The sequence below is a fragment of the Eufriesea mexicana genome, unplaced genomic scaffold (assembly GCF_001483705.2).
Source record: "Eufriesea mexicana isolate 0111107269 unplaced genomic scaffold, ASM148370v2 scaffold265, whole genome shotgun sequence".
Taxonomy (NCBI): Eukaryota; Metazoa; Arthropoda; class Insecta; order Hymenoptera; family Apidae; genus Eufriesea; species Eufriesea mexicana.
Window position 1 is genome coordinate 629,577 of NW_016908444.1, and position 21,783 is coordinate 651,359.

At 38.0% G+C, this 21,783-nt stretch overlaps 3 protein-coding genes across 3 annotated transcripts; 2 read left to right on the forward strand and 1 right to left on the reverse strand.

Moving 5' to 3' along the window:
- The first annotated feature begins 3,945 nt into the window (after nucleotides 1-3,945).
- LOC108555760 (protein transport protein SFT2) lies at nucleotides 3,946-4,939 on the forward strand. The gene is made up of 3 exons (XM_017911553.1): nucleotides 3,946-4,305; nucleotides 4,449-4,600; nucleotides 4,669-4,939. Exons 1-3 carry the CDS (start codon nucleotides 4,117-4,119, stop codon nucleotides 4,937-4,939), a joined length of 612 nt encoding a protein of 203 aa, XP_017767042.1. The 5' UTR covers nucleotides 3,946-4,116.
- Nucleotides 4,940-5,448: 509 nt separating this feature from the next.
- LOC108555762 (uncharacterized) lies at nucleotides 5,449-6,834 on the reverse strand. Its single transcript, XM_017911556.1, has 5 exons — nucleotides 6,692-6,834; nucleotides 6,552-6,602; nucleotides 6,353-6,481; nucleotides 6,066-6,282; nucleotides 5,449-5,997 (listed from the first exon to the last, which is right to left on the reverse strand). The coding sequence occupies exons 1-5, from the start codon at nucleotides 6,799-6,801 to the stop codon at nucleotides 5,449-5,451; spliced, it is 1,056 nt and encodes a 351-aa protein (XP_017767045.1). The 5' UTR covers nucleotides 6,802-6,834.
- Nucleotides 6,835-7,656: 822 nt separating this feature from the next.
- Nucleotides 7,657-13,262, forward strand: LOC108555745 (uncharacterized). Its single transcript, XM_017911536.1, is given in 7 exon segments — nucleotides 7,657-7,713; nucleotides 8,840-8,885; nucleotides 9,741-9,971; nucleotides 10,056-12,798; nucleotides 12,937-12,983; nucleotides 12,986-13,137; nucleotides 13,223-13,262. Coding segments are annotated over 7 exon segments (3,285 nt in total). The 3' UTR covers nucleotides 13,232-13,262.
- Nucleotides 13,263-21,783: the final 8,521 nt, after the last annotated feature.

The following is a 21,783-nucleotide window of genomic DNA, read 5'->3' on the forward strand; positions in this document are numbered from 1 at the left end:
GGCATTCTTACATGGACACACACCTACACCACATTTACACGTGCACGCACACCGACACACACATACACAGATTTTGTACATATTTTTAATAATGTATAATAGCTATAATTCTAAATTACGAGGCAGACTATCTACCGGCACAGTTTCGTAATGCGTGTGATCGTGCTATATCGCGTATGCCAAAGGAGAGCATTCAGAGATAGGGAAGAAAAATTATGGGGAAGGGGGGAAGGAATAGAGGATAGAAGAAGAGGGGGAGGGGTTTGTTAGAAAAGGAGAATTTTTTTCTAGTAACTCGGGACTTCCTCCCAAAGACTTCGGATCCGATTTTTCGTTCAATCGCTCATTTCCCTCGCGGTTTCTCGATGTCGTCTCGTGTTAAGAACCCCCTGCTAGCTCCGTGGAGGCGGTTCTACGTCGCGGGTGTCTGAAACTAATGGTGGATAGAAACAAAAAGAAAAGAAACAAAAAAAGAGAAAAGAAAAAAAAATACAAAGTCTCGCGACGGACACGCTAATTCTAATTGGCCGTACGAATAAAAATCGAAGCTTCCGGATCGGTCCTCGGGGGAACGGGGCGCGTGGACCCCGTTGCCCGCTACCGTTCCCCGAAATCGTGATCGATCCTCGTTCTTTTACTCGTGCGGCTCTTGACGCTGTCGCTATAAAAGAAAGAAAAAAAAAAAATTCAAAAAACGGAAAAAGAAAGAAAACATACACACAGAGCTACACACACAAACACAAACACACGAGGAGAAAACTCAGAGAGATAAAAATTATTTTCTAAAGAATGAAAGAAAAAAAAAAGAAACAAAATGTAAAGTAAGAAAGTAGGAGAGAAAGGGATCGAGAGAAAGTGTGAGAGCGAAAGTATGATAGCGTTAAATAAAACGGAAAAAAAGCAGAAAAAAGCGTAAAAAAAAGAAACAAAAAAATACATTTAACGAAACCGGGCGAGGTGTCGACGATGAGCTTGCGCAAGAATCGCGCGAGGAACGAGAAAACGAAATGGAAAAAAAAACGAAAAATGAAGGAAAATACTTAGAAAGCTAGAAAAGAGATTCCCTTTTTTTTTTCTTTTTTTTTTCTTCTTTTTTTCTCCCGCGTGTTAGGCACGATCTCGTGCTCGCGAGTGTTTTTCTATAAAGTGCGAGTGTTTGTAAAAGCGAAGATCGAACCGGGCAAAATCGAACAAATTGAGGAAAAAAGCGAAATGTAAGAAAATAGGGAAATCGAAGAATGAGCTACGACAGATACAACAGCGAAAAGCGAAAGAGAAGAGAGATATAATAGAGATTAAACAGTGTCTAACGTACTGCGCGCCTGATTTTACCGTTGCATAGCGTACGAGAAATTCTCACTTAGGTATTTGTAAGTACCGTTTAAGGGGGTGGGGGGGGCCAGTCTGCAGATAATTATGCGCCATTAGTTGCATTCGATCGATAATATATTTAATTAGTTGGCAATTATCCGTGGCTAGCGATCTGTCTTTCTTTCGTCGACTCGCGGAGGATGCGTTTGATCTCGAGGAACCGTGACGCGCCATTTTCTTCGTTCGAACCTTAGGATTATTCTAGCGTAAATCGTTAGCGGATAGAGGCGCTTTTAAATGCTCCAGTTTACATTTCTCCCTCGAAGGCTCCGAGCATTTTTAACGATTCGACATATACCCACGTACACACGAACACGTACACACGTATACACGTATACATACACGCTCGTTCTAGTCATGTACATACACGCGCATGTATGCCCACGCGAACTGTCCCCGGAAGACATTGATCATTTTTAGACGTACAAGCTCTCTCTCTCTCTCTCTCTGTCTCTTGTTTCGAGCAAATGTTAATTACTTTCGTAATTCTCTCTCGCTTCGTATATTTAAGGACGCCGATGTTATAGCCGATTAACGATAGCTGATAAATCATCGATACTTTTACGAGACAAAGGCTGTTGTTGCGTTTATTGTTTACCGATGCGACGATCGTTCTAGCTGCACACTGGATATGATACTCTCTTCATAGCGAGCAGGATCCTTCTTCGATCGAGCTTTCTCGAGATCAGACGCGAATCTGATTTAGCGTCGCGACTTGTAGAACGGGGCGTATATAAATGCGTGACGTCGAGAAGGGCCACGATGCGTTTTCTCATCGGGCATCGGAGAGCGCATCGTGCGGGCTGTTTCGTTTTTGCGTTCGAAATTTCACGCGGATCGTTCGTCCCGGGCGATCCTCTTCAAACCGGATGGAAAATGGGAAACGTCGCAACGCGATCAAAGATCGCCGAATGGGTATGCAGATTGTAAAAAGGGAAACGGAATAAACGCGAGAGAAATAGAAACGGCGGAGGGACAAAAGAAGGGGTAGAAGAGGAAGGAGCCACGCCACTTATATTAAACGTAATATAATAACGCGCTGCATAGCGATTCGTTTCTTCTCGAAGTACACACGTATACATATACATATATAGTTTCTTTCCTTCGTAGTGCATACAATAATTAATTCCGGCGTATTCATTGCGTACTGTATAAATGTATACATAGCGTAATGCATTAATTGAGTAATTACCATCCGGATGGCGGCGACTTTAACGGTTTCCGTGCGCAGGGGAGCCGCTAAATGCGCGTTACAAAGTGATTCATAACACGTTATTTCTATAAGACGAAAGACTCGGGCACATTCAGATGCTATACAGTGTAAAACAGAGGAAAAAAAAACGGAGGATAATATTGTATCTGTGTTGCCATTAGCGTTAAAAGAGAAAGAAAAAAGAAAAAAAAAAACGAAATGGAGGGAAAAAGAAATTAAGAGGACAGACAAAGCCAAAGTATATAGTTAATGAAAAACACGCGGGTAATACATACGTACACGGTACATCTATACACGTAACACGCATCCATGCGTGCCGCATAACTGGATCACGCATGGACGTGAAGACAGAGGACACACATATATAAATAAACATATGTTGTATACACACACACACACACACACACAGGTACGCGCGTGGTCACGCGTGCGACACGTACATTACGTACCCGACGATGTAATTAATAAGTACTTTAATCCCGAGAAAAAGATTCGTTTCGCGGTATGAGAATGATTTTAGGAGCCTTCGTGTTGAATAATTAGCAATCTCATTCCATGTATCGTATAATCGAGAGATCGAGTGACCGTGATCAGTACGTATATAGCGATAAAATTACTAAATGACAAAAAAAAAAAAAAATAAGATGCGGAATGATGATGATGAACCTGTTGGAAATTGACGGTTCGTAGTGTGTACTGTATTCGAATGTGATCGATTTGTTACTTATGTCCCCGATTATTGTTACGTTGTGCTTCTTATTATTGCTGATGTATTCTTATTATTGTCACGTTTATTACGACTCCGACAAGTATTACCATCACTGTGAGTATTATTAGCTTTATTATGCCGATCTTTATTATTGAATATTATTTATTACTATTGCTATTTATTATGATTATTATTATTACTATTGCCAATATTATTAATATTATTATTATTATTATTATTATTATTGCTATTATTATTAATATTATTATTATTATTACGCGAGCAAGATCAAGTGCTCATTTTTTTCTAGTCGAATTTCTCTAGTCCCAATTAGAGTACTGTCGATACTCAGTCTCCCCCGTCCCCGATGTATTTGATTTTTTGTCAAATAATCCCAAAATGATGGCACACGTTGCAGGACACATAGATCTTGCGTAATAGAGTGATGCATTTCCTGTGCAACAAATGCAGTATACAACCCGTAAATATGAGGTCAATGTTGATTTGTTTAAATAAATGTAAGTTTGAAAACTCACGATGGCTGTAAATCATTTTTACTGACAATTTTCCTTACGTACTTGTTACCGATCGAGGGAAACATGATAAAATCTATTTTATCTTCATACGAGTGCACGTGCAGCTTACCTCTGCATCTAGTGCACGTCGTAGTATATGCTGCGAAGATAACAGTTAATATACGTCACGTTTGCACATTGGCATTTGGAAAACGCTATGAAACAAAAATAACTTTAGACACGGTGTTGGTGCTTATTATAGTTTCTGTATATAAACGAGTAAACACAAAGTATGGCGACGTGTCAAAATGGCCGATCTCAACAAAGAACTAAACGAATATCTTCTTAGTAGCAAAAATGAGAAACAGTTCAAAATTACCGTACCATTGGTGACGATACCAAAAACGAATATTAAAAAATGGTTTGGAAAAAGTGAGGAAAACAAAGAAGAAATAGGATGGATGCAAGGAGCACAAAAGGAATGTTGCCCTAGTATGGTACGTATATGTGCAGATATGTATATATATGTATAAATATATGTATATACACACCCACCACATATCCTAATATAACCTAATTTACTAAATATTTGGAAAATATCGACTCAAAATGTCGACAAATTTCGTTTTTTTCCTGACAGACAAGAATACAAAGGTTAATAGCATTTGTTCTATGCTTTTCTATGGGTATACTTTGTTTCTGTTTATCGGCGATTTATATTCCGGTTTTACTACTCAAGGCAAGAAAATTTGCTCTTCTATACACCCTAGGTAGCCTTTTCTTCTTGTCAAGGTAAGCTTGTAGATATAGACATTGTTATAAAAAATCAAACAATATTTATATTGAACTAATTTTTATAGCTTTTGCTTCCTTTTGGGTCCATTAAGTTACCTAAAATCATTATTTACTGCTGAAAGAAGATGTTTCACTATATCCTACATTGCAACTTTAATAGGAACACTTTACTGTGCTCTACATTTACAGTCTACGCCATTAACAGTATTCTGTGCTGTTTTGCAATTAATAGCCATGTTATCATTTTTAATAAGTCATATACCAGGGGGAACTAAAGGTCTAATGTTTTTTACAAAAATCTGTAAGTCTTCTGTAAATTCTACATTGCCTATATGATATTATAGTTATTTAGGTATTAGATATATACGTATGAAGTCGTATTGTATCTTTGATTTAAATACTTTATATAACTTCGTATATGAAACATACAATTTTTATATGAAAATAGATAACATGCCAAGCATGTGTTTGCGTGGGTTCAACATGTACAAAAGACTGACTTTATAAATCTTAGTATGTAATCAGACTTTATGTAATATGTATAATAATATGTTTGTTAATATCTAACAAATTGAATAAATAAAAATAATTTTGTTATAAGTAAAATATTAAAATTGCTATAATAAGTTATTCAAGAAACATAGTTTTTTGTATATAATATACTTGTATGTATAAAAAATACAGTTGTATTAATTCTGTATATTTATATATACTACTACAATGTTATAAGTATTATTTATTTAAGGAAATAAAGATTGTATTTACATATCCATTATTTATTAAAGTGTAAAATAAAAAAGTGTCCAATCATATTCACGAAGTATATATTACAAATTGTTTTACTATTATTTTTTTTGCTTTGAAATTTTCGTAGCTTTTATGCGATTTACGTTACCCTGTACGCGTTTTACTTTCAATGGTATATAGGTAACATTTCCTGATGTATTATTAATTTTTGAATAATTTTTTCGATGTGCGGAATTTTTATTCCTACGAATATTAATGTACCTTGAATTTTTCTTAATAGTTTTATCAAACTCATCAGAGTCATAGTTAGTTATGGAAATAAAATCATCCTCTTTCGTGTCTTTTTTAACAGGCTCATTTGTACAACTTTCAGTTGTACTAGGTGGAACAAATATCCTTTCCTTACACGAAGTTCTATACATATATACATTCGTGGATATTGCAAACTCAATTGGCTCTGAAGAATCAATCTCAGACTCATTGTCAACGCTTATTTTATTTTGTTCATCTAATATACTTTGGTCTAGTGTTTCGATATCTTTAAATAATTGGAGCTTATTTTGTGGCAATGGTATATCCTTAAAAATATCATATATCATTGTATATAAAGAATGGAAATGATGATCTAAAGAATTCATCGCGATATTCTGAAATTGAAATTATGAAGATAGAATAGAGCTTTCATAATACTATTTCTATATGTAAATAATTATACCGTTAAAGCACATGCAGCAGATGCAAATCCAATGGTGTTTAATGTTATAATTTTTAATTTGGGTAACAACAATATTGGCATTTTCTTATTTTGTGCCATATGAATAACATGCTTTATTAGAAGTGGTGGTGAAATGTTTGCATCCATTAAAATACAACAAATATTCTCCTTCTCTAAAGATCTTGTGACAGCATTTATACCCAAGATCACTGAGTTCCTAAAAATATAAATTTCAAAAATATAAGAAGATCAAAGAGGTTTACATTAATGCAATTAAGAATAATCACGATAGTTCTGCATTGGGAAGATCTCCTTCTTTTGAAAGAGCCTCTTTTTTAGCTTGTACACGCTTTTTCATGTGCTTGAGCTGTGACGATGGAATAGAATGAGATGGACGTTTTATAGCTGGCATTAATCTATAAATATTAATTATAAAAAATGTAAATTTAAATTAATATTTCTCCTATATGATTTTTTCAAACTTACTTCTTTAAAAGATCTTCCAATAATGGGCATTTTTCTGCATCTACAAGTGGCCTAATAAATATACATATACGAAATATATAATATATGTTAAAAAATAGTATTATTAATTAATATTATGTGCATATTGCAATATACTATACCAAAAATTGTCTTGTGGTTGTGCTAAGATATTTCGTAATCCTTTGGCTGATGCTTTTTTCGCTGACAATGCATTTCTTTGTTGTTGTTTTGATAATATTGGTGTACTCATTGTCGAAAAATTAAAATATCAATATAGGTTAAGTTTCCCTGTGGACACATGGTAATTCCATAAATTATAAATCATAAGATAGTAGATCGAAGGATGGTATTTTTGTGTTATAAGCGCCATCTCTGTAAGACAAATTTTGCGGAAAATTCGAAAATATTGTATTTTTAAATATTGCTTTTTAATCAAATTTCAGTTAATTGTATAATGTTAATAATATTTTTAGTATAGAAGGAATAAATAAATAAAGGAAGAGATACGGTAATTATTTTTATAATTTTGTTTTATGTCACTTTATTGATTATTTAAAATTCAATAAAGTTTTTTTATAAAAAGACAGAATTTTATATTAAGCAACATGAAAAAGTAGAACGGTATATGAGTTCTTAAATTTTTAAATTTAATCATCTATGTGAACTTTGAATTAGTGGCGCAGAAGCGATGTGCGCATCTCATTGTAAACGGCACCATCGGTTCCAGCGGCGCTTGCGAAGAAAGTTTGTCGAAGTAAAAAACGTAGGTGCTACGCCACTGGACCAAAGTGCAGGGGAATGGATAATGTGCAGAATACGCTTTCGAAAGGGAGCAGGACCGCAGCAGTGCACGCAGCAAGTCAAGATTGTCAAGATGGATGCTCAGTGCCATCGGTACGGAGTATGGATTTTGCCGCGTGATTCGTAAACGAGCATCATCGTTGTTGTTCAGTGGGGAAAAGATTGTGTATTGGGAAGTATTGTTGTTCATGGTGTTCTAAGGTGTTCTATGGTGTCTCGGTATACAGCGTTAAGTAAACGGAATGCTTACACATAGTGATGAGAAAAACACCTAAAAGCAGTGCGGTAGTAGCGGCCTTCTACAATGGTGGATAACAATTGTATTATCGAGGGAAACGTCAAATTTCGCGACGGCAAAAAAGTAAGTACTTTTGTCCGATTTTTTTCTCAGTAACTTGCCACTTTCCATTTATCACCGTGATGTTTAATTAATATCAAGAGGATATATTCTTAATTCATTATTCGTTAAAATAATACAGCTTAATTTATCTCATGAATCTATACGATGCTAAAACATAATACGGTGTCCGTTCATATTCTCGCGAAGAAAATCGTTTTGATGGATCGTAATTCAACTCATGTTCAATCTCGTGTTCATCTTTCATTATTTCTGTGTTGTTTGAACACGCTACGCTACAGTTCCGATGAAAAAAAAAGAGAATAGGAAAAAATTATATAACGATGTAAGGATCTTGCGCTAACGTGTTCGTCAAACACATATATTGCACGTATAAGCATTTGTGAAATCAATGAAAAATATGAAAATCCAAATGCAAGCAGTGTATGATTAAATTTCATTCCCTTTATTAATATGCATTATAAATTGCAATATATAGCGGAAATTAAAATATAAAACGAGATTTGTAATTTGATGTATTTAATTAATACTTTTAACACATAGTTAAATATTCATCAGGTCTGTACTTCATGGGTAGCTGGTATTTGGATATTTTAACAAACTCTTGTCAGCATGAAATATTTATTTCTTTGAGTTCATTGAAATTTCAGCACATTATTGACTTTTTATTGGTCATAGCCAAGGAGTCAAATTAAGGTATCCTGATGTGATTTCAATGAGCATTGCAACTATTAAGCTGTTGAAAGCTTAAGGAAGTATTTAATGTGAAAGAAATGAAGAGCCATAAAGCCATAAAAAGCTAACTCATTTTCTTTTATTTACATTGGGGTACCAAAGAAGTCATTCAAATGAGAAAGGGCAGGAAACTCTTTTATTTTTATCACAGGGGTATAGAGGGTCCAAATTGATTCAGGCCAATGCATATTACATATGTATCCTCTTTCACATAATTCTATGCAAACATGAAATATTTATGTATGGCCAACCCTGTTCTCTCTGTTACTATTAATGATGTTCATTGACAATACTCAAATGTTGACAATTTAATACATATTAAAAATAAGTTAAGCTTATATTAAAATTCTGAGAATCTCTTATATTTATTCAAAAATATTTGTCTGTATTACAGTGGAAATCAAGATGGTGTGTCATGAGGAAATTGTCACCAGTTGCAGGTAACATTTTACAAACATTTTTAATAAATTTAATTTATGTTTGTAGGAGAATCAGTACACATGATAAAGATAACTTTGGCTGTTGCATAAGAAAGACATAACAGCTAAAAGCAACTGTAGATAGCAGACAGGAAATGTTGCATATTTTATTCCATCTCTTGTCTCTGGTGTCATTTCAAAGATAAGAAAACACTTTCCTCTTTATGTAACATCTGTGCATTTCCCACAATGAACCATTCTTGTGCACCTTAAAGACTGTATCCTTTTAATCTTATCAGTGTTGATAAAAGAAGGAAATGTTGGAGCTACATCTGTAGTAAAAGAATACCAGATGTTGCAAACTGGCCCTAAAAACCAATAGCAATTCTATTTCCTACCACATTCCTAATCCTATCTCCTAAAAGAATTTCCTTACTTGTTATCAGCATAAAGAATCCCTCCCTCTGACCCTGTCCTAGGGTGGCAGCTGGCACATCTGTTACAGATTGACTGGCTTGGAGAAACAAAAAATTTCCAAGAAGAGCTTTGCTTCTGGCAATAACCATTAATACCTGGCCCTTGTAACTTGAGGATATTTTAAAACTTAGGGACACCAGTAGCTCATAAATTTTCTTTAGGGAGAATTAGTTAAGAGTACATAGAAGGGACTAAATGGATTTAATGCGTTTCTACGTCCGTATAACAGTATTTATAGCATGTCGTGCTAGTCACTTAGCGTGTGAAGTATATCGTTGGCACAGTTTGTTGAAATAATACTCGATAAAAGATACCCCGTTTAAAATGTATTTAATCAAAGGTATTCATTACCGATCCCGTTTCAAACAATTGTTTAGAAGATATTGTGTTTCTTTGTAGATTGTCTTCACTTGCAACTTTACGGAGATAGCAAGGATCGATATAAGCAAGGTCAAACGAAAGCTTCATTAAGTTTGCAACATTTCCTCGGTGTGGAGAGCGGTTTCACTCTTGACAAAGAATCCAATACAATAGCTATAATATGCCAGGATGTGACGGTTGTTTTAGCTTTCGACACTAGAGAACGATTGATACAATGGCAGGTGAAAATCTCCAACAATTTGGGCGAAGGTATGCTATCTTGATTAAGAAAATTATTCTGGAAGTTACGGATTTATAATTCTCGATTTAATCGAAATTATATTTTCTTCGCAGATCAACAGTTCCTGATACTGATCTCCACGGTTCCATCGAAAGCGAAGCTTACAAATGGACCAGCGCATTTACACATTCAGGATCGTCGCTTCTGTATCACCGTCGGGATACCTCCCAGATTAGTTGGTATATGGGAAATCGCGCATCTTCGACGTTACGGAGTGGTGGAAGGGCGATTCTGTTTCGAGGGTGGTTCGAGATGTGGTCGAGGGGAAGGTCTTCATGTTTTGATAACAGATCAAGGAGAAGATATCGTGAAGATGCTGCAATTAGCAGCAGAAGGGAAACTGACAAAAAAGCGACCGGTTAGCCGAGAGCAGATAACACAGGACAGTCCGCGTCGTCAGTTTTCCCGATCGGAAACTAGGGCCAGCGATTTTTTCCCCTCGGCTGTTTATTCGTCTACGTATGAAGAGCAGTGCGACAGCTGCAAGAACGAGAGCTCGCCCTATTGGTCGTCCACCGAAAGTAGGCAACAAACTGAACTCGACAGGGATTACAGCAGCAGAGACACCGTCTCCGTGTCAGAATTGCCTGATCAGCCAGGGGAATGGCGCAGCTGTTCTCTCACTCGTCAAGGAACATCCGCTCTCGAGCGCTGCGCTAGTTGCATCAGCAAGCTAGGAACCGTATCGAAATCCTCGACTTTAGCCACGACGATTGGCGCAAGCAGTATAAGCAGTCCAGCAGGAACGATGAACAATATAGGTTGTCATTTGCAACCACGCACGCTCGATCGATTATCGTTATCCTCGTATAGTAGTAGCAGCCATGACAGCGATTATTCCAGTTCACAGCAAGTGGAATGTCACTGTTCGCAAAATTCAAAGAATTCGCAACAAGCGAGTGTTCAACGCATGTCGCCAAGTCCTAGCGCACTGCCACCGAGACCTCCGAAACCGTCCCAAAGTACTGCCACGAAGAAGGTTAAGAAACCTCCAATGCCACTGCCAAATGAACAAGTTTGCGTGCACTCGCGTAAGCAGCAGCTGATGATACGAAATGCAAATGCTGCTGCTGGTCCTTATGAAAATTATGACGTGCCCAAGACGATTTTGGGCCATCACATGCTGTTGGAACAGAATTCCCAACCGGATCAGTATTACGATACGCCAAGGAAAATCAAAGAATGCCTAGCACTGCCAAAAACTTATCCTAATTACGATACACCGCAGGCGCCTCAAGCTGTGGTGTTGCAACAATGTGGTTGCCCGGCTAAGCTCACCGTTCAATCCCCCAGATCCTCGGGGTGTCCCTGCCAAAACGTGATGAGTTGGGCTGGTTTCGTACTGCCATATTGCAGACGAGGCGCAGGAATTGAACCAACCGGGGTTGCCGTACATCCCGTGAAGCTTTCTGGAGAAGGAAAAATGCCTGTGGTAAACGCGAGCGGAGAGATTGCGATATACGCAACAGCGAAACGAGTGAAAAAATCGGAAAACGTCGAAGATAAAGACAAAGATAATTGCGAATGCCCAGAAAATGTAACCAACAATTATGAAAACGTTGAACCTGTAATCGATACGCAACCCGAATCCAAACAAGCAAATTACGCGAACATAGACTTTACTCAGTCCCTGGAGCATTATGAAAACAGCAAAGACCTTTTAGCAAAGAGTGGAATATCGCAGGAAGAAATGGAAAAGTTTTCCGATCAAATTAAGGACGATACACCTGAACCGCCCACAGAAGATTCGTCCAAGATATGTCAGAAGTGTGGTCACGTTAAGGACCGGGAGAACGACTACTTAGTTATGGATCTCGAGAAACAAACGCCAAAGAAACCGTTCCCTGGCTATCTTCCAATGCAGCCAGCGCACAATGCCTGTTCGAAAGAAATTTTATCCAGAATCTGCAGCGGTATAAAAAGCTCGAGCAACCCTGCATTGTCAGGATCTGCGTTATCGGAGGGCGGCAAGAAACGATCCGATTCCGAGTTTCGCGTTCCAGGTTCGGCGATGTTGTCCAGTCCATATCTCAGGCGTCGTTACCTGGATGGAAACGGTGCAACAGAATCCAATGGGAACATTGGTATGCTGTTGAGAAAGCGCTCTTATTCTGCGGAATCTGCTCACTATTTGGACGACGAGAATCACACTTTTCCGTCAACGTTGACCATTCACAAATGTTCTAGCGAAGCGGATAAAGCTTCTCTGGTCAGAGGAGAGACGCACTCTCCGTGCGTTAACTCAGAGACCAAGATTAATCAAGATAGTGGGCAAATGTCGATAACCTCGCCTCAACCAACGTTCATAAAAATTCGACGGTCCTCTTCCGTTCCATCTAAGACTGGTCACAACCGAGACTCCTCTAGTAGCAACGATTCAGGCGTTTCTACTGGATCTCTTAGTCACAGAACAGCGGAATTCGTAGAATTCGAATTATCACTGGCGCCTTCGACGTCGACGAGGAAGCAGAATGTATTGTCTGTTTATAGAAAGAGTCCACCGCCTACGTGTTATCATAGCAGCCTACCGAGAAAATCCAAATCCAGTGATCCACTTCGAGAATTGTCCTTTCAGTTTCAAAAAATCAAGATCCCTACGAAATCCTCTTCGGCGGAAGCTGACATTCCGACGTGTTTACCCAAACCCGCGAAAGGATACAATAGTCCAGGGGAAGTGTCCAGTGCTCCTTACATCGACTCACGAAGTACAAGCAGCGGTACATCCGATATGTCCGATTATATCGAGACATTGTCGTTGTCGTCTCACTCTTCATCCGATACACCAGACAGTCTGAGGTAAGATACTCGCGAAAGAATGTAACTGACGTTTTCTTCAAGTTTCCGTCCACTCTGTCTAGTGAAGAAACATCGTCTAAGCGTAGAAGAGATCATTAAGAAGCAGAAGAATACTTAGCCTTTTTCTCGGTTTTTCAGACTGGGTGGCAGAGCAGTGGCAACGACGCTTCGTCCTCGTAGTGGGAAATTGAGCAAGGAAGAACGTTGACGACACCTTCCGCCAATTACGCGAATATTACGCCGGTACTTGAGAAAAGCGAGTCCCCTTCCCCTGGATACATGAGCAGCTCTCCCTTTGAACAGCCACAACCTACTCGCGAACACTTTTTGTTTCCCGATGTGAGTAGCATAATTTGCGGAACTATATCGCATTGTATTTGTATTTACATTAATAATTTATGTTTCTATTTTGTGATTTTTACAGGAAGCTTGAACGTAGCAACATTGTTTGGGAAGAGAGCGGAAAACTTGAAGTTCCTAGGAATTCCAAACAAAACCAGTAAGAGTATTCATGGTAGAAATTATAATCGGGGCATCGTGACTGTTTACACTATACGCGGGTATCTAGTTGACCATTAATGCTTTTTGAAGCAATGCATGGCATGAAACGTGCATTCCGTCGAACCGGAAGAAAGAAGGGGTCATCTTTCAACGGTCCAAGGTTTAGGAATCAGAGTAAGGTATCTATTTAGGATGGTTATCTTTCTGCTTTCTTTACATCTTTTTACGATAATGTCTTCTTACAAAGCGAACCCGCACAATCAAAAGAACCTAACTGAGTAAAGGGGAGTTTTCGTAAGAAATTCTAGGTTCTAGCGTATAGTTGAAATAAAGTCAATATACAATTGAAATACTTCCTACAACGACTCAAACAATTTCTAAAATATGCTCAATAAGAAACTGTAATAGTTTGTATAGTAAGAATCCTGCCCTAGGATAAAAAGAAGTGTGTGCATCGTATACTTTATATGAGTATATCGTTTTTTGGATATGTTTTATTTTATATGAGTATACTTCTATATAGGGTATTGTACAGCGGTTAAACCGGAGAATTCCAGTTAAAGGACTCTGTGTTTATACTGGTTAACACGATACCATCGATTTACATTCTAAAATATACAACCAAAAACAGAGATAAAGAGAGAAGGAGAGGGAAAGAGAACAAAGGAAGAACAAAATGACGAAAGAAAGAAAAGAAAATGCAATGAAAGTAGTCAGTTGCATAGCGTTCACAGGGTTTTCAAATCTTTACTAGTTATTTTCTAAAGGCTTAAGATAACATTTATATAGCCGTGAAATGGTCTTCTTTTTAACGAGATTTATATGATGGATATCGTAGTCTCTGGGCAATCAAAGATGGCACTATGTATAGATTATAAACGAGATATCTTTAAATAAGTCCTAAGGATACGCGAACGGATATAAAACTCGAATTATTTTTATTGAATTTTTATAGTCCATGGGCAGACTTTTATCGATAATCTTTCTCATCGTAATACGTTCCCAATTTCATGCCTTTACATGCGTTCGATTCGTATAATTTTCCTACTAGATTTACATAGATCTACGCAACGAATTAGTTTTTAGTCATAATTGCAATATTATTTTTTTCTTTCATCTTTATAATCGTAGTAAACGTACTTAAGATATTTTCTATTCGTACTTAAGATATATCTATGTCGTTTCGTATGCGCGAAGAACGTCTATATGTCTATGGAATTCTTTACCAAAAAAAAACCAACAAAAAAAAAGAGAGAAAGAGAGAGAAAAGAAACGAAGAATATTTATTTTTACTTCGACGGTGCAGGATCTTTTTGATAATAAAACTATATCGTAGACGATTAAGCGAGAGAGCTAGCACGACGTATCGAAGGGGAATCGAATCTATCTAGGCCTATATTTTACGCCTGCAGAGCTTCGGACTTTCTTTGATCGTCGTTAAGACAAAAGAATATATACGCGAGCTGTAACCGCGAATCATCTCTGTATTTAATTTCGTTCTACTCTGGCTTATTTCAACGAATAATTTCAGACATTGCACAAGCGAGCAATAAATAGGGAAGACGTGTAAAATCGCGCGATCACGAGTCGAAATCTTGCACCGAGGATAATCGAGTTTTGGAACAGGCTGGTAGAGCTGGTCGATATGATATTATGCAATGCAGTGATACTGAACGCAATAATAGAAATGCTAGATTAAGAATGAATAGAAAGAAAAAATAGAGAGAGAAAGAGAGAGAGAGAAAGAGAGAAATGAAAGAATCGATATTGAATGTTTTCGCATTGAAATATATTAAAACGGATTATTCTCTGTTTCATGTACACGTTACGCTCCACGGAGTGGATAATCAAATCAGTATTCAGAATCAAAAAGATCAACGGTAATCAGCGTTTACCGTGCATATTAGAGGTTCATTGAACAATGTAAAGTTAACCGGGAATCACGATTCAACGACAATATAGCTGTATTTCCCCCCCAACACGCAAGGAATTGTTTTCGTCGAGCTGGAACAGAATTTGTAATATATAATAGTAACGCTCTACGCTACGTCCGTCGTTTTTTCGAGCCCCGGGTATATTCTTTTTTCTTTTTCTTTTTTCTTTTTCTGTCGGAGCAACTGCAACTATCGCTGTAGCAACGCCACGCTTATTCTTTTGGTCACGCAGCGGGTTTCTAAGGATGCAACCGAACGAGCCACGATAGGCTCTTTCGCACACAGAGGGATTATGTATAAAGAATTATATACTTACAGTTGACTCTATAACGAATTGTAAAAGTATTAAAGTAGTATTAATCACAAGACTGAACAAAAGAAAAAAAAAAATGAAATAATAGTTGCTGTGTGGGTAAATCGTAGGAATTATCTAAAGAAGCTAGATTTATATATAATTTTCGTCTCATGCGCAGCTCTCTTCGAGCTCCATCTATGATTAACCCCTTTTCAACCGGGGAGACTCCTCTCCCTTTTATTTTCTAACCTGCATTCCGCGCGTCGAACGTGTTCTGTGTCTTCTATAATATCGTAGTTATGGCGAGACGTTGAAAGCGTTAAAGAGCAAAAGAAAACGAAGGAAAAAAAAAAGAATAACGTTACGCATTTGCTCTGCTTGGTAAATTTGAATGGTACCAAGTTCACTCTGTCCAAGCTCTCCGAATTTCATATGCTTAATTATATTACGGGAAATCGTATTCTCCATACGAATGATTTATAGAACACGACACGATGGATACTTAATCAAGCAAAACCGTAATATTATTGAAAATCAAGATTATCCGAGCGTAGAGTTAAACGATCGACCTTTATATTTCTCTTGCGCGGATCGTTGAATCCCAGAGGAAGTTGTTAGATCGTAATGTCGTCGAGGGAATGGTATAACCTTTAAGATAAAGCCGATATTGTACCCCATAATTTTCAAGTAAATATCGTATAACAGTAAGGAGAATAATAGAGATGCGTGACGAGAGTGTGTTCACAGTTTTTACGCAACTCTATTATATTATACGTCGCACCGATGATTCCCAGTCGGGAGAGCGACACGATCCGAGCCGAGTCGATCCGAACCGAACCGAACCGAAAGAATCGGACGTCTCGACAAGATCGTTTAACAAGATGGCGTTTATCTGTTTGACCGAATAGTCGCGTAAGAATTGGGAATCGATTCTATAAACACATGCTAGTCAAAGTTAAGTACTACCGTAGCGATAATATATTTTTACTGTAAAGGGGACTATCGCGGACAGGTCGAAGGCTGAGCACGTGTTCCAGTGCACGGAAGGAGATAATTATTCGAGCGACGCGATCGCGAATAGAATCGTCTCTTTCTTTTTCTTTTTCATTTCATTTTTCATTTTTCATTTTTCATTTTTCATTTTCATCTCTTACCATTTCCACTTTAACGAATATTGGATTGGAACGTACAAATTGGACGAAACAACGCTTCGGATCGTATCGTGTAATTATAAAAATATAGTGACGATTGCATTTATCATAGAACTTCTTCGAACGGTAACAAGTAGCTTCTAGTCAACGGAGGATCAATAAGGAAAAGCACAGTGAACGCAGGAAAGCCATTAGTCGAGCATCGCATACGTTGCAATCCAACTGATCTCTGATTACGCTCTACGGAAATCGCAATCCCTCCAGGCATTCGAACAAGCTTGAGACGAAGCGACGGAATTGCTGGAAGTCCTGGCGACGCGTGCCAGCCTTTGAGCCTCGAACAACCATATCTAAGAATTTACTAACGATATATTAGATTTATATATAATTTTCGTCTCATGCGCAGCTCTCTTCGAGCTCCATCTATGATTAACCCCTTTTCAACCGGGGAGACTCCTCTCCCTTTTATTTTCTAACCTGCATTCCGCGCGTCGAACGTGTTCTGTGTCTTCTATAATATCGTAGTTATGGCGAGACGTTGAAAGCGTTAAAGAGCAAAAGAAAACGAAGGAAAAAAAAAAGAATAACGTTACGCATTTGCTCTGCTTGGTAAATTTGAATGGTACCAAGTTCACTCTGTCCAAGCTCTCCGAATTTCATATGCTTAATTATATTACGGGAAATCGTATTCTCCATACGAATGATTTATAGAACACGACACGATGGATACTTAATCAAGCAAAACCGTAATATTATTGAAAATCAAGATTATCCGAGCGTAGAGTTAAACGATCGACCTTTATATTTCTCTTGCGCGGATCGTTGAATCCCAGAGGAAGTTGTTAGATCGTAATGTCGTCGAGGGAATGGTATAACCTTTAAGATAAAGCCGATATTGTACCCCATAATTTTCAAGTAAATATCGTATAACAGTAAGGAGAATAATAGAGATGCGTGACGAGAGTGTGTTCACAGTTTTTACGCAACTCTATTATATTATACGTCGCACCGATGATTCCCAGTCGGGAGAGCGACACGATCCGAGCCGAGTCGATCCGAACCGAACCGAACCGAAAGAATCGGACGTCTCGACAAGATCGTTTAACAAGATGGCGTTTATCTGTTTGACCGAATAGTCGCGTAAGAATTGGGAATCGATTCTATAAACACATGCTAGTCAAAGTTAAGTACTACCGTAGCGATAATATATTTTTACTGTAAAGGGGACTATCGCGGACAGGTCGAAGGCTGAGCACGTGTTCCAGTGCACGGAAGGAGATAATTATTCGAGCGACGCGATCGCGAATAGAATCGTCTCTTTCTTTTTCTTTTTCATTTCATTTTTCATTTTTCATTTTTCATTTTTCATTTTCATCTCTTACCATTTCCACTTTAACGAATATTGGATTGGAACGTACAAATTGGACGAAACAACGCTTCGGATCGTATCGTGTAATTATAAAAATATAGTGACGATTGCATTTATCATAGAACTTCTTCGAACGGTAACAAGTAGCTTCTAGTCAACGGAGGATCAATAAGGAAAAGCACAGTGAACGCAGGAAAGCCATTAGTCGAGCATCGCATACGTTGCAATCCAACTGATCTCTGATTACGCTCTACGGAAATCGCAATCCCTCCAGGCATTCGAACAAGCTTGAGACGAAGCGACGGAATTGCTGGAAGTCCTGGCGACGCGTGCCAGCCTTTGAGCCTCGAACAACCATATCTAAGAATTTACTAACGATATATTGATCACGAATAGCGAGTAACATTTTCGAGGGTATTATATACGATATGCTCTGTCTATAATTTCCTGTACATATAGTCGGTGTGTGGCATTAGCGTAATCAAGGTTTCTTTATTTTGTGATCCGTGAGATACGCCGCTAGAGAAGATGAGGGACGACTTTTACATGTGTATATATACTAAAAGAAACAGAAAGGGGGAAAGGAACGGCTAGAAAATGAGAGGAAAGAAATTTCTAGTGTGATGAAATGCGCTCGAATCGTCTTCAGAGCCATTATCGCGTTTCGATTGATTTCGTTCGCGCGTTTCCAATGCCGCATGGTGTAATTGCACGTTCAGCGGTGCAATAATTGATTCCCGTGAAACAAAGAGAAGGGAACAGGTGGGGTGAGTGGTAGGGATGGTAGTGGTTGCGAGTGAGTGAGTGAAGTGAGATTTTGTGTGTGCGTGTGTGTGTGTGTGTGTGCGCGCGCGCGCGCGCGCGCGCGTGTGTGTGTGTGTGTGTGTGTGTGTGAGAAAAAGGTGAAAAGGGAGAGGGAGAGAGAGAGAGAGAGAGAGAGAGAGAGAGAGAGAGAGAGAGAGAGGGGGAGTAATGGCAGGAAACCGCGAACGATTCGTATTGTCGTCCTCAGGGATTATTTATGCGATACGAGCAATCTGAAACGCTTTACCGCATACATACACACATACATGCATCGTATTGTAGGATACGAACATCGGAGACAAAACCAAAAAAATGCAGAAAGAGAGATAGACTGGTGAAATTCGTTCTCTCCGTGCGAACTTGAATCCCGTTCTTTATATGTGTATACAGTTATGCGATCAGTGCGCAGAGACGGAACTGTTTGCAAACCGTTTGCGCGTACATACAAACACAGATGCATAAGCAATCCGTTCCTCGTGGCTGCCGATGCTTACGGACTCGACGAGAGTGCTCTCGATTGCACGCGATCGTAGCAATTACGGGTAAAAATGGGGGAAGTACAATCGAGAGGGACGCGCCGCGTCTTTCTATCGCTCTTCGATTCTTAACGTGTCTCGTTTCTTTTTCATGCGGTATCGTAGAACCACCTATCGTTCGAACAAAAGAACGAACGTTTTAGTTCGATGAACTGCTAATGGCGCTGCTGTTTCATTATTAAAGTTCGATTGTCTTTGCATTTCGAGTATAACATTCGATCGAAGGTATTCGGACGAGTGGAGGTTCTACCGTGCATTCAGTGTTACTAGCCGAATTCTAAACGATTCACTTTGCATCGTTCAATTCTGACTTCGAAATGTACTTATGTACTGCAAGTGCACTGCTCGAGGTAATTAGAAAACATTTTACTCGACTAATTATATAAAATATTTATCTCGAATTTACGATTTACACTCGATCTGAATATTCTAAACATTTTCATAGCTAACCGCTTCGAGCAGCGTGCAGACACGTACGATACAGTGTTCTCATGTGCCAGGAAGGAAAGAGAAAAGACCGCTACTTCGACGAGACCGATAGCATCGAGCCACGAAGCCTACTGTACATACTATTTCTCCCATAGATCGCCTGTTGATTACACGGCCGATGATCGTGTGCGAATGAAAGAACGGCAGAACACGTTGCTTGCACACGAGCCATTCCAAGCGAGCTGGTTCCGCGTTAAACGCTTCGCATGTGATGAACACCGTGCCATCTTTATTCAGCTGTTACTTCTGTCTGACCCTAAAATGGCATGCGCCGGGCGATAGATGTGTACTTACATGAAAGAGATAGAAAGAAAGGAGGAAGCGTGAATTCCACTAGGTAATAAGGGCATACACATTCAAGAGCACCGAAACAAGAAAAGAAAATCGAGGAAATCGGAATCCGTTTACTTTGACAATCCGTTCTCGACAAGCGAAAAGAAAGATTCAGTTCGGACTGTTCGAATGTGCACCGAAGGATTCGAAAAAATGATCCTCGTTTCGATGCTGTTTATATGAAATTTTATATTAAGCTTAATAATGAGAAATCGTCCTTCAACAGTTTGGTTCTCCTCTCTCGAGCGAGAGGGTTTGAAAGATTAGAGAAGAGAAAAAATATGTAGAGAGGAAAGACAGTATTTTACGACAGTCAGGTGAAAGGTGTTTGTTGTCGAGAATCATAAGAAAATATAATATGCGTAAATACCGCGTTTATTTTCGAAATCCTCATTATTATAGTATAAAAGTCGTCACGTCTCGCAGCGTGACGACGAATTTGATGAATTTAAAAAGAGATGAAACAATAAGTGACGGGAGCTTACTAACCGGGCCATAATCTCACGTTTAAGAACGCATTTCATCGGGGGTAGGGAGTGGAAATTCCGATCGATTTATCTTTTTTGAAGTTTTTTATAATCAAGGTAAGCGGGTGCGTGTGAATGAGCGAGGGTGATCGAACAAAATCATTATTACGTACTTCGTAAGTAAATTATAAAAGGAACTCATACACAGTTTGTAGCGACTCGAGTCACTGATTTATTAAGAAAGTAGAAGAAATAAAGAGATTAAAAAGAATTTTTCACCTGAGTTTTCATTTTTTTTCTTTAAAAAAAAAAAAAAAAATTATGAGAAGATGAAAAGAAAAGGGAGGTAAAATTTTTAAGAGAAAACACTGGATTGTGTAACAAAAAGGGTTCGATTTATTGTTTATAACGTACAGTGCAGAACAAAATATTGGCACGGACTAAATCTTTCTATGATATTTCCTGTCAATTTGTAAAATGTTTTTCATTTCATTTTTTTGTAAGATATATCTATCGCATTTTGCAATTTTTATTTTTGCAGAACAAAAGTATTGTCACCATTACGATTTATTTACATAAATTATTAGTACAAACAATTAAATATTTCACATGTAATCTTTTATTTGTTATTACAATTTTCAAATTAATCTGGTATCTACTAATTTTTGTAACTTCTAAGTTTAGTCCAAAAAGATCTAATAGAATTTAGGTCAGGAGATTATAAAAGGCTTGATAACATATGTGGTGCATTTAAAAAGATCCACTGGCAGACAATACGCAGCGTATATTTAGGATTATCATTATAATTTTAAAAATATTCATACAATCGTATTTGTCCATCGTATTTCCAATGAATATAAATTATTCAATACCAAAAGTACTCGTACGTTCCTATAACATGACAGCAATTCGCGTATTAAATTGATGGATCGATTTTTTGATATTTCTTTGCTCGTTTTAAAATTCAATCGACGCATTGAAAAATTTTCAATCATTTGAAAACAATGCTCTTTGAAACGTCGGAACCTTGAAAATCAGGTAAGAAAAAATCTAAAATTGACAAAAAAAAAACCGATCAAATAAAAAATGAATGTTATTCTCCGAAA